Source organism: Lampetra planeri, chromosome 22, assembly GCF_965212315.1.
Source record: "Lampetra planeri chromosome 22, kcLamPlan1.2.h2, whole genome shotgun sequence".
NCBI lineage: Eukaryota > Metazoa > Chordata > Hyperoartia > Petromyzontiformes > Petromyzontidae > Lampetra > Lampetra planeri.
Genome location: NC_136128.1, coordinates 7,612,665 through 7,625,620, shown reverse-complemented (window position 1 = coordinate 7,625,620; position 12,956 = coordinate 7,612,665). Strand labels below are relative to the sequence as shown.

General features: G+C 44.8%; 1 protein-coding gene across 1 annotated transcript in view; it reads right to left on the bottom strand.

The window, feature by feature from the left end:
* The window catches only part of WASHC5 (WASH complex subunit 5), a 42,749-nt gene that overhangs the window by 6,591 nt on the left and 23,202 nt on the right, over window positions 1-12,956 (bottom strand). Inside the window, exons 16-24 of the mRNA XM_078604323.1 lie at window positions 10,960-11,040; window positions 9,341-9,442; window positions 8,331-8,510; window positions 7,719-7,843; window positions 6,948-7,110; window positions 4,870-4,972; window positions 3,078-3,157; window positions 1,605-1,708; window positions 590-719 (exon numbers count right to left, since the gene is read on the bottom strand). Of these exons, the coding sequence (XP_078460449.1) occupies window positions 590-719; window positions 1,605-1,708; window positions 3,078-3,157; window positions 4,870-4,972; window positions 6,948-7,110; window positions 7,719-7,843; window positions 8,331-8,510; window positions 9,341-9,442; window positions 10,960-11,040 (1,068 nt within the window). The remainder of the gene's footprint in view (window positions 1-589; window positions 720-1,604; window positions 1,709-3,077; window positions 3,158-4,869; window positions 4,973-6,947; window positions 7,111-7,718; window positions 7,844-8,330; window positions 8,511-9,340; window positions 9,443-10,959; window positions 11,041-12,956) is intronic.

Genomic DNA, 12,956 nt, shown 5'->3' with positions numbered 1-12,956 from the left:
TTCGTGAAGTGACTGAAGAATAGATTACGTCTCATTTTGACCATTTAAAATGAATTTTAAAAAATGTCCCGTTTCAAATGAATTCGTCCCGCTTACACAGTTGTGTTGGCGAAGCTCACCTAAATTAAACATTTGCACCCATTTTCACAAATGTGTGAGCACAACCGTTTCTCACGTGCATGACTCATCGCACATTCTTCGAGCGCGAGAGCGCTTATCAATCGACAAATGGCCAAGGTGGTAAGATGTTAACTACCTCGCTTGGTATGCAGGAGGTCGTCGGTTCAATCCTGACTGACGCCTGTACATTTGGAGTTTGCTTGTTCTCCCCATGCTCTCTGGATCCTCGGTTTTTCTCTCCACATTTAGAATCAACATGCGTTTAGAGTATTTGGCCGCTATAAATTTCCACACGATAAGCCACTTCGTTGAGTGATCACTTGTGGCCAGGTCGCTTCTGTTAAAGGGCTATATAGAGCCCAGTGGGGGCCTTACCTGGTAAACAAAAATTAGATGATAAGTTTTAGTTTAGAATCGATGCATCGCTGAATGGCTAAGGCCTACCTTGAGCGGCCCTGCGCACGCTTACCTTGTTCAGAGGGTTGTTTATCCCCGCCGCCTCCAGGTAAGAGGTGAGCTCGAAGAGCAGAGGGTTGTCCTCTCGTGGGTACGGGCGGCTCGGCTCGGCGTAGTGGGCCTGCACGTCTGCCAGCAGGGCCCTAGCAGCAGAGCCCGCGGTGGAAGATTAATAAAAATAAATGTATTTATAACGTGCCAGATTTTGTAGACAAGTCGACAACTCCAAGGCGCGGAGCCAAGCTCAGGGCTGCGCGAAAGCCTGACCAAACAGATAGGCCTTTAGATGTTTGGAGCTTTCGTGACTGCAGGAATTACTCTTTGGTTCTTTCGGTAAAGCCACGTATAAAGAGAAAATAATAAATTAAATACTAGCATACGACGTTTCGATTGCAACACAAGCAATCATCAGGTATAAATGAAATAGAAAACAAACCTAGTATACTTAGAAATGTAATGTAATACAACACAGAGAGTCGGCTAACATAACAGTCAACACCCTACCTGGTTGATTACGTTCTTCCTGAAAATGCTAAATTTGAGAGAGAGATAAAACACAGAACCGGAGACATATAGACAGACATATAACCAGAGAGATATCACAGAGATACATAGAGAGACACATACATAGGCACACAGAGAAACCACGCCTCTGTGTCGAGGCCTTAAATAGAGAGAGGGGGGGCGGAGAGAAAGGTGGGGGTTAGAGAAATTAGCATGTCAATGAGTGGCATGGAGCCTGAGCTTAAAAACGACAAAAAAAATTAGGGGAGACAGGGAGAGAGACACACTGATGCAGAGTGCATTTGATATTGCAGATGTGCACAGCGATAGAGTTCCACGCCGAGGGGGTGACAGCAGAGAACCGACCGGCAGTCAACTTGTGTGTATGTTGAACTTCTTTAACACCGTACGTAGCCAATCATGATAATGGGAGGTGCAGAGGAAGGACAACAAACCACACACACACACACACAAAAATATTCCAAAGAAATAAGTTTTCAAACTAAGCGTAAAAGGAAACTAACTTGTTAAGTGTCATAAGAGCTCCAAATAAAGTCTTGGAGTCGAGTTTGCAGGAGTAGCTGAGCTCATGAGCCATCTGTCGCCTTAGCAGCTGAAGCTGCCCAACCTGCGCAAAAAAAGCACAACTTTAAAAACAAGGCGATGTCAGCGTTTGCCACTAGTGGGCACGACTTGGTCGTTTTAACTTCAGCTCCATCCCCAAACCATTCTCACCCTATTGCCAGGCCTCGGCGCCAAGTTCCACTCTCTCCAGGTCCATCTACCAACGGACAAAAACTTTGATGCCCAAGACAATTATTGTTAGCCAAGTAGGTCAAGATACAGCCCTGCAAACTGCTCAATCATGCCACTGCTGGCAGAAGGACCTCCAATAGAGAGAGGTCTTGAAAGCCCCTCTAGTGGAGGGCATTTTGGCTGACTCTTCAAAGCTGGGCCAGACATCTTGGAAGAGGTAATGAAATCAGGAACTTAATTGTGTGGGATTGTTTATTTGCCTAATCATGTTTAATCATTTAAGCATCATTTACAAAAACTTGGGCAATTTATGACTTCAGCGAGTTGTATTAGCAAGATGTGACCTCTTAAATCAGTACCAATTGGTACCCTGATATTAAGGGGGCAAGATCAGACTGCCCTCATCAGTTTTCCTATAAACGGTATTGCCGAGGTGTCATAACTAAACACTTTGTGTAATTTCTAAGAAGCAATAGCAGCTAATAAAAATTTGTCATAATCCTTGCAATACATTTTACATCCAGGATAGCTGCTGTTATGTTGAGAATAGGTTTTCCCATTTTTTCTGGCAGCAAAGCAGGTGTTAAGATGTTAAAACACCAAACTGAAACCTTTTACAAGGGATCATGTCTGCATTAACCACAATGCTTGTGGTCAGAATGCAAAAAAAAACACTCTGATAGAACATGCATTGTCTTTGAAACTGATTGGTCCACACCAGAGACAGCTTTCTTTTTAACCTAGTCTCAAACGGTGTTAGACCAGAGGACGCCAAAAGGCGAAAAGGCGTACGCCTCGAAAGAAAAGCTGTCTCTGGTGTGGACCAATCAGTTTCAAAGACAACGCATCATACTATCAGAGTATGTTTTTTTTTGCATTCTGACCACAAGTATTGTGGTTAATGTAGACATGATTCCTTGTAAAAGGTTTCAGTTTGGTGTTTTAACATCTTAACACCTGTTTGTTGCCAGAAAAAAAGAGGAAAACCTATTCTCATATTTTGATACTGACAAAGGAGGTCCCATAATACTGTTATGTTATTTTCTCAATTTCATATTGAAAGTTAATTATTAGCATATACAAGCAGGAATGTTTCAACTTAACAGTTGCTTTTATGTCATCATCCTAATGATGTCTTTGTTTGACCAGCAACGCCTAATTAAGCCTCAAGGACTTATTTTGGCAAGCTTCTGTGCTCATGCAATGAATGGGTAAGCAGCAGAGAAAGAACCACACGCCACCTTGAGGATGATGTCCATGTAGCCAGGCCAGATTTTCTGTGACTTTGATGTGGCGGATGAATACACTTTGCTTGCGTTGGCTGCAGGCGACGGAGACAGACAGAACACCGCAAAAGCCAGCAATTGGTGTTATGTGCACAACCAAATTCTATACTCTGTCACACAACACAACATCACTGGGGAAAATGTGAAGTGTCTAAATCGCATTTGTATGTTGAACTTCTTTCGCACCGTATGGAGCAAACCTTGTTAATCGGAGGTGCAGGGGAAAGGACAACAAATTAAACTCAAAAAGCAGTTAAAGAAATTCGTTTGAAATCTAGATTTAAAAGCGCCTAGCTCCAGTGGCTTCCTAATATCAGAAGGAAAAGCTTTCCAGACGGCCGCAGAAGCGCATCTGAGAAAGTGTGTGATGCAGTGACCGTCTTTGTTAAATGGTTAGCCAAAAAGCCGGTGTGAGGATGACTGGAGTTTGCATGATGGTTCATGCTCGTTGATGAGATCAGCAAAGTATTGTGGTCAATTTCTGGCAAGCCGCTCTGTGCGTAATGAGTGCGTCCTTGTAATGTATGCATTGTATATGTATGTTGAACTTTAGATTTGACGTTTTCGTGACTGCAAGGATTCATACTCTTTGGTTCTTTCGGTAAAGTCACGTAGGTATAAAATAAAATTAATAAAATCACGACGTTTCGGGCGCAACACAAGCAATCATCATCAGGTGGGACAGCCACAGCAAGAAACAATTGCTGAAGTGGGCAAAATTGCTGCTGTAACAAGAGGCTATATAGGTAAGAGAGGGGGGTTAATGAGATAGAACCAAATCGTATGTTGAACTTTGTTCGCACCGTACGAAGACAACCATGCTAATCATGAAAGACGTGGAGATGTTATAGTTGTGTTGCCCTCGTGTGATATTTATTTTTTTCCTTCCAGAATTATTTTATTGAAAGGGGGAAAAAACAAACCAGGAGAAGGTACAGGGTACGTTCAGACGGAGTTGGGTGGGGGAACAACACATGGAGTAACCTCACCCAGCGAGTTAGGGTCCCACACATTCGGTGAACGTTATAAATGTAAGAGACGTAGTGGAGAGGCGATGCTTTGAGGAGTGTTGTAGGGGAGGGAAGCGAGGCTGTGAGAGGGTGTGGTGTGTTATGTGGAGGTTGTGTGATTCGTGGAGCGGTAATCGGTCCGGGTGTGATTTTAAAAGACTGTTCTCAACACTCTAGTGACATCGCTGCACGGACACTGTGATACAATGCACAGCGGCGATGTCATTATGGTCACTTGATGCAGCAAATCTGGCTGTGACGGCCCCACCTGATGACGGAGACTTGTGTTGCCTCCGAAACGTAGTGATTTTATTATTTTATTCATTTTAATTACATTTTTTACCTACGTGACCGAAAGAACTAAGAGTATGGTGACAACACTCAAGTGACGAAATGGTACATCTGACAGGCCCTTAAAATGCTGTTCTATCTCATGAACCAGGTTTCAAACTCATGTCTCGGCAGCCTGGGGCCCATATTTAAAGTGTGCATCTACAAAATAAGGCTATTTATTTTTTGGTGACATTTAAAATTTTTTATGGATGTTGCTTATCTGCAAATGGATCCCCTCCAATTCAAGCAATTTATTGAATATACTCATTTGTTGACCGAGGTCATCACTCTTGAACATGAGACTTATCCCGGTCTCTTGAGTTCTCCCCCCCCACCCCCCAGGTTAAAGAAAATAAACTTGAAACTCTACGAATGAGAGGGTTTGTTTTGATGTAGACGCTCACCAAGTATGCCCTTGATGGGGTTGGCAGTCTTCATGAACGCAGTAAACGAGTCCATGAGCATCTTGTCCTTCAGCACATTCTTCTGCAGATACTCGACCGCATTCTGCAATGAAGGCAGCGGCCACGTCAAAACCCAGCTTGGTACAACGCGGCAGGTCATAGCACGTCGCGCTGTGGCACGGGGCGGCGCCGCAGGATAACCACGGGGCGGGCTAGCAAAGGGTGGCACGGTACGTTGCGACGTGGCACACAACGTCAGATGGTGGCTTGGGGTACAGTATGGCACTCGGCTCAAACCTTGTGTGTGGCCACCCCCACTCTGAATCCCTCCCCTCTTCCCGTTGCCCCCTGTGAAAACAGACGCCACTCCATGTGGCGTCAAGACCCTGATGTAGCCTTCTCCTCCCATTCATCATCTTTCCTGACTCTTTGGGTCCATCATGAGGCCTCCTTTGCCAGTAGCAAAATATAATAATAGGTTTTTACCCTTTTTTCTGGCAACAAAACTGACACCTTTTGGGTCCAATTTTCTGTTCCTTTCCTAGATTTTTCCTATTAATTCCCATTCTTTATCTTCTCTCTTCCCTTTCCCATTTTGTCCGTATATAATATATCCTTCACTCTCCTCCCCTCTCGATGGTCTGGCCACAGGAACAACGTTTCCAGTTGGATAAAATACATTATCCTGGTTTATATGCATGTATTTTGAACATCTTTCGCACCGCACATAGCCAACTGTGAGAACACACCTGGCTTCGTCGGGATTCAGGCGTGTAGCCAGCAGGTGCCACAGTGAATCATATCCATGTGAGCAGTCTCGAATTTCTGAGACCCTGAGTTCAAGCCAGCAAGCCACTGTGCCAAGCAAATCAATAGCCTCATGCTCTTTAAACTGTTAAGTTTAAAGATTTCAGTCAATTGACCAACAGACCTCAAATGGTATTTGAATTTGATGAAACTGTAGCCAGTAGAATAACAAAAATAAACATTCAGTAATTGGCTGAAAACGTCTTAATATAAATGCACCTTTCGATTTAAAGAAGATAACTGCACCTGTGTGTGATGCGCATTAGGAAATGCAATTTGCATGCACGCTTTATAAAAAAGATTTTTATAATACTTAAATAATAAATTACAGCCCTTTATCAATGTTGGTGAAGCTCCCCCCCCCATCTCCCCACCACGAACAGCTGGTGTGGGACATACATGTATTAACTCTCTTCATTTATTAAAATATAGTTTTTTCTTCATTCTGATTGTAACTCCAGAACCACAACGTAGTAAAAGGCTGAGCAGTACACCGAACATCGGAATAAACAAAAAACCTTTTAAAATGCAAGTTTATTTTCTTGCGAGGGCGTGACCTGACCAGAAACGGGCAACATATGTTAACGAAGAGAACAGATTCACTGACCAACACCTGACTTCCTGTCTCGAATTCCAAAGCAACTGACATAAAGCAGATACCACAGAGTACACAACTGTGTTTGTCCATCGTGAAGTGAGAGTGAAGAGTGCAAACTACTCATCATTCAACCATTGCGACAAAAGGACAACAGCTTCGGACATGGCTACTCTGCCTGTGAATGTACATGACCTTATCTTCGCTCTGCAGACAGCTCTGACTAGGACAGGGGTCGGCAACCTACGGCTCCGGAGCCGCATGCGGCTCTTTACGGGCTGCTTCTTGACGATATGTAAGTATGTACAGTATGTACTCAGATGCATTGCGGCTCTTGAAATACTGAATTTTGTACCGAATTGGAAAGAAATGGCTCTTCTTGTTATTTTGGTTGCCGACCCCTGGACTAGGACGTCCCGCATGTAAAAAAAGAAGTTTGGGTAGCACGACTTCTCGTATGTTGGGCCTAAGGATTGGAACTCACTTCTCAGCAAACTGAGTGCCGAGAAACTTTAAAAGATCTTTCGAAAACTTCTAACATCTATATCTTTTCAACCTGGCTTTTGATTCTTAAACTTAGAATTAATCATGTGATGCGCTGCTGTTCAACTGTAGCGATGCGGCGCTAAAAGGCACCACCCCCACAAAAGCGTGAGAGTGAAATATCTGACATCACCTGCAGCTCCCGAACGATCATAAAGCTCAGCAGACGATCGAGCCCATTGAGGCCGAAGGTTCCCAGGCTCTTCTGGACCTCGGAGAAGAGGCGGCTGTTTGTGAGCTCTTGCTTTGTGCGACCGTCGTACCAGATGCTCAACTGATCCACGTAGGACGTCGTTCTGTTTGGGAGTGGACAGTCACAGGAATATGACATCAGGCCAATCCTCTAAACAATACTGAACACGATGACACGGACTGATTTCTCCCTCTGCTGAAATTCAATGAATTGTCACAATTCCGGAGTAATGATTCAATGCAAGCCAGCCATTAAGCTTGTATTGTTCACACTTGTTATACATCGCCTTGCCCATTCTTCTCTGTAACGTCCAGACACCTTGGGTGGTGACATGGCCAAGCGGTAACGCATTCGCCGCTTGCAGAGGTTGACGGTTCGAAAGCAGTGGCCGCCCTGGTTATTGCTGCAAGAGTATTGTCGAACAAGAAAACACACGCCGCCTGCTTCACAGTGGACGCTACAGATCCCGTGACGCAATTCGCAAGAGTGGACCATTTGTGTGCCGGCGTCATTGTCCAAATTAGCCAAATTTTAAAAATCAACTGGAAATTACTTCAAAAACTACGACACTCAGCGAGGCTTTCCTGGGCATAATAAAACGCTCAAAAAATATCGGTAAAAAGAACAACCTTTGTATTTCTGCTATGTAAAAGAAGTCGTGCTGTGCATCATGTGCACTAGGCTTGCGCAATTTTCCCGTGCGACACTTGCTTGGGGTCTGTGATGCGAAGGATTTCACGGCACAGGCGTCCGATGAAGGTGGCCGATTCGTCCGTGGGCTGGAACTTGGGGATGGGGATGTGAGTCGACTGGTAGATGCTCTGCCAATCCTGCACCTGCAGCACAGACACATGTACAATTCACTCAGACGTCTGTGGAATGAACCCACTGCTACTCTGCTATATCCTGGTCACTTCGCAGTTCCACACTATTAACACCGGATTAGTGGCGAGATGTTGACTTCCTCACCTGGTATGCAGGAGGTCGTGTGTTCAATCCCAACCTCAACACTTGTATATTTAGAGTTTGCATGTTCTCCCCGTGATCGTGTGGATTTTTCTCCGGGTCCTCCGGTTTTTCCCCTCTACATTTAGAAACATGCGTTTAATTTGGCCGCAATACAGCTATCATTTGTGGCCAGGTCGCTTCTGAAAAAGAGCAATATATAGTTCAGTGGGCCTGACCTGGTAAATAAAAAATGTACTCGCGATCACTCGAGCCGGGTCATTCCACGACCCCGACACGGAATTCAACTCACGCCCTCTCGATTGCGAGTCGATGGAGCTGCCTCGGGTAAACGTTCTTAACGTTTAAAACCCTGACCTTGGTGCGCAGGAAGCTGTTGCACTCCTGCTCCACGTTGTAGTTGATGATGCGCGACACCTCCTCCTGCCAGATCTTGAGGCCATACACGCTCACGTAATCCTGGATGTACTCGAACGAGCGGCGAAAGCCATCCATGCGGGCGGCCAAGTCGTGCAGTTTGGGCATCAGCTCGCTCGACTGGTGGAGGCAGGGGGCAAACAGATCAATGCGGGGAGTCGGTCAGAGTGAGAGAAAGCCATGGACAGAGGCAACGGCAGAGATAACGGAAACACAAAACAACACAGACCATTATAGAGAAGCAAATTATTATCATTACTCAGCAGCATTAGCGGTTAATCCAATAAATTGAGATGTTTTTGATATAGCGCCCTCTAAGTGTCTCAGAGCGTTCTACATCTCATCTTAAACATTTGAAAGGGCACCCCCAATGGCAGCTGTCCCTGTGGGCACAAGGAGAGACTCAGCATCTGGCTTACAGACATTAGTCTACCAGTAAGGCGTGAAGATTGTTATATATAGAACCTCAATTTAATAATTTGGGGGGTTATTTTCGAATTTGGCCACTTTGGACCATGATGTAGGCCATTGTGAGATATAATTTCCCACATGAACAGCCACTTCATTGAGCTATAATTTGTGGCCATTGTGAGTTGGCACACAATGGTCTACTCTTGGGAATGAGGTCAGGGGATCATAACATCCAATGTAAAGCAGATGGCCCGTAGAATCAGTGGTTATTACACCTGCAGTAATAATCAGGGCGGCCGCTGGATTCAAACTGTGATCCTCTGCAACATCGCTGGGCCACGTCACCACCCCACCAGCATTTGGGATCCATTTTTATTATTTGCAAATAACACACTGGGCACAATGTCAGCAGCTTACCACAGCTCATTAAATTTCTGCACGGGAAATAGTGTCTGGCCTTAGCCAGACCAGCAAATTATAATCTGTGAACATAACCCCGACCGACGACGCGTTTGACAGGAGGTTCCGGCTTGACGCACCTTGGCCTTGGGGTTGAACGTGAGGCCCGTGTGCAGTGCGGCCGCCACCTGCTTCACCATCTCCTTCCTGATACCGTCCTCCAGCAGCTGCTTGGGATCCACCTGGTGTGCGAGGCACAGCCGGGCAAACGGCACTCGGTGAGAAGGACGCCAATGACCAATTCATGTCTAGAATCTGCGTGACGTCGTCAGATCTCCAAAGCTTTCTCGTGCTAAGCCTGGTTAGAACTTGGGAGGGCGATCACCACCTGCACATACCATGTGTTGATGGCAAGATGTTAACTACCTTGCCTGGCATACAGGAGGTCATGGGTTCGATCCCGACCCTGACGCCTGTATATTTGTAGTTTACATGTTCTCCCCATGGTCGTGTGGATTTTTCTCCGGGTCCTCCGGTTTTTCTCTCCAAATTCATAAATATGCGTTTACGAGTATTTGGCTGATATAATTTTCCACGTGAACAGCCACTTCGTTGAGCTACAATTTGTAGCCGTATCGCTTCTGAAAAAGAGCTATATGGCTCAATGGACCTTACCTGGTAAAATAAAAATTAGTTCATTGTTTGTGATGTTTGCTTGCTAGGGATACCTATTGGGGGAATGGCTCAATTGTTCATCGAAAGATGTTCACTTTAAAGTTGGATGGTGTGGAACTGTGAGTTGGCCAGGCGTTGGCAGCGCAGCAACGGGTTCAGTCCACAAGTTATTAAATTAACAACATATCTATCTATCTGTGTATTTTATCTGTCCGTGCATACTATTGCTCAAATGCGTGGGTTTTATCCAAGTACTCCAGTTTCCCCCCACATGCCAAACACTCACGGCTTGGATAAACATCATAGTGCAGGATAATTCATTGTTTGGAATTCGGTATCAACCGTCATTGATTCCTCTGGCAGATTGTCTCCAGTTCTCACGGGTCTATACATTCCTTATTCAATGCTCCAAGGGTTTTTTTTCCCCAGTAAGCTTCTTTACTCAATCATCCAGCCTTCTGGTTTCAGGGCAGCCACGAGCTCATTTCCTTTCAATTACTCCTTGCATGAACAATTTCTCCAAGTTGTCACTAATAGTCGCATGCCCAAGGTACTTTTTGTGATTTGTTTAATGCAGGTCTCTCCTGACATGGTCTTGAGACTCAATTAGACTTTCCTGGGTGAAGGGCCATAATTACATTTCATCCGAATCATAATCTTTATACATTTCCCAAACAGATCTTGGTTTGATGTGCTAAGGGCCACTGCATGACATGTCACCTATAATATTCAGTTTTTTCTTTTACGACAGCGTTATTGACAATTGCGTCGAGTTATTTTGTTATTTTATGTTGGATAGCGCAAATTAAATAATATCTGGATCCAATTAGCATCAAGCTGGCAAGTCAGTACATTAAGGTAGCCTCCACTTTGTCAAAAAAAAAACATGTACAGAGAAACATGCAAACGCACATCTTAGAAGCACGCGCTTAATTAAACGTCAGAAGCATCAAACATAATCTAGTGCGACAAAATAACACGCAGAGTTGAACCTCTTACGAGCAAATGTCATGTTATATAATTGAAAACAGTTCTAGCGAGGAACAAGTGTTATCCTTGCATGAAGCCACACGGCTGGAGTTACCTTTATGATGCCCACCAATGTGGTTTTCATCATCAACATGCCTTCGGTGAACACGGAAATGGCATGCGTCGACTTGGCCACCTGGAAGGACGGCATGAGGAAGCAGACTGTTCATTGTACGCTAAATCGTGTTGATACCAAACACATTCCTGCGGAGGGAGCTGGTAGGAACGTTGGGTTGCTCGGTCAATGGCCAGGGTCAACGGCGGCGTGGTGTATTTCGCAAATATGCCCAACTGTGAGGGCGGGCACAAACAGGCGTGAGTAGGTTAAACGTTGAGTTTTATAAGGGCACCATGGGGTTACTAGCCCCTCCCCACCCATCCCCACCCCTCCCACCCCCCACCCAGCCCCTCTCCACCCTCCCCTCCCCACCCGCCCCTCCCCACCCTCCCCACCCAGCCCCTCCCCACCCTCCCCTCTCCACCCAGCCCCACCCCTCCCATTTTTGGATGCACGACAGATGGACACAATAATCTCCCGTGGGCTGGTAGAACCAGGTGGTTCCTACCAGTATAACCCCAGTGTCAAATCCTATTCTTTGAGGCTGCTAATTGCCTTGGAAGTACACTGACCCTTCACAGTGGTAACTTGTTCTTGGTTCTTTCGCTAAAGTCACGTAGAAGGGAAGTAATAAAATAATAAAAATAAAACATAATAAAACAATTCTCACTATTATGTTTTATTTTTATTATTTTATTACTTCCCTTCTACGTGACTTTACCGAAAAAACTAAGAAGATGAATCCCTGCAGTCACGAAAGCTTTAAATCGAGTGGTAACTTGTTTAGCATATAAATGCAACTGCATCTCAAGTTTGGCGGGGGGAGCGGGAGTACAATCAAGGTGGAGAGTGGGAGGAGGGTGAGCAACGAGGCCAAGTCAACAGCTCTCATGTCCTACTCTGATGTAATGTAATGAATCAAATCTTGAATACTTTTGGTATTCGTGCCATTCATCTTCTTGGTTCTGTTCTCCACCTGAGGGCGGCTGCTTGCGTTGTGGCCGAAACGTCGTGAGAATTATTTTATTATGTTTTATTTTTATTATTTTATTATTTTAATTCTACGTGACTTTACCGAAAGAACCAAGAAGATGAATCCCTGCAGTCACGAAAGCTTTAAATCGAAATTCGTGCCATTCTTAGAGCACCAGGCCATCACAAATGGCAGTGTGTTCCACGTCGGATTATAGTCTACAGATTGCACAGTAAGGGGGTTTCCGATGCTGCCAAGTGGTTTAGTTATCTGTAGGTTATATTTGAAACGTGGCAAATTTGGATCATGGGGCCAGCACACATGGCCCTATTCATTAAAAAAAACGTCATAGGATCTTTAATGTCTACTGTCAAGCAGACGGCAGTGTTTATGGTTAATGCACCCCGCAGTATTAATATGGCCGGACGTGGTTCACGCCCCGCGTACCTCTGCAACAAGCGGAAAACGCACTACCGTAAGAAATATGTGATAGATTTGATAGAATTTCGATTTAAAGCTTTCGTGACTGCATGGATTCATATTCTTGGTACTTTCGGTAAAGTCACGTAGAAGGGAAATAATAAAATAATAAAAATAAAACATAATAAGATAAAATTCTCACGACGTTTCGGCCACAATGCAAGCAGCCATCCTCAGGACGTTTCGGCCACAACGCAAGCAGCCGTCATTATTTCCCTTCTACGTGACTTTACCGAAAGAACCAAGAATATAGATTTATTAAACTGTGGTCTTTCTTTTTCTCAAATCATCTAGCAGCACAGTTGTCTCCGATTGTTGAGCTAGCAGGCAATTATTCACCCAACCCCTGTGATCTGATGAACCATCACGAAACATTGCTGTGGTGTGAAGGGCCATTTTCCAAAACATCGCCTGTTATATACTTTTCCATTCAGGGCCACAGCGTTATCGATGCGCGTGTTAAAAATGTTGTTTGTGCACCACTGCCAACGCAGCATCATAAGATAATCTGTCACGATTCAAGGGCCATGAATGCGATTCC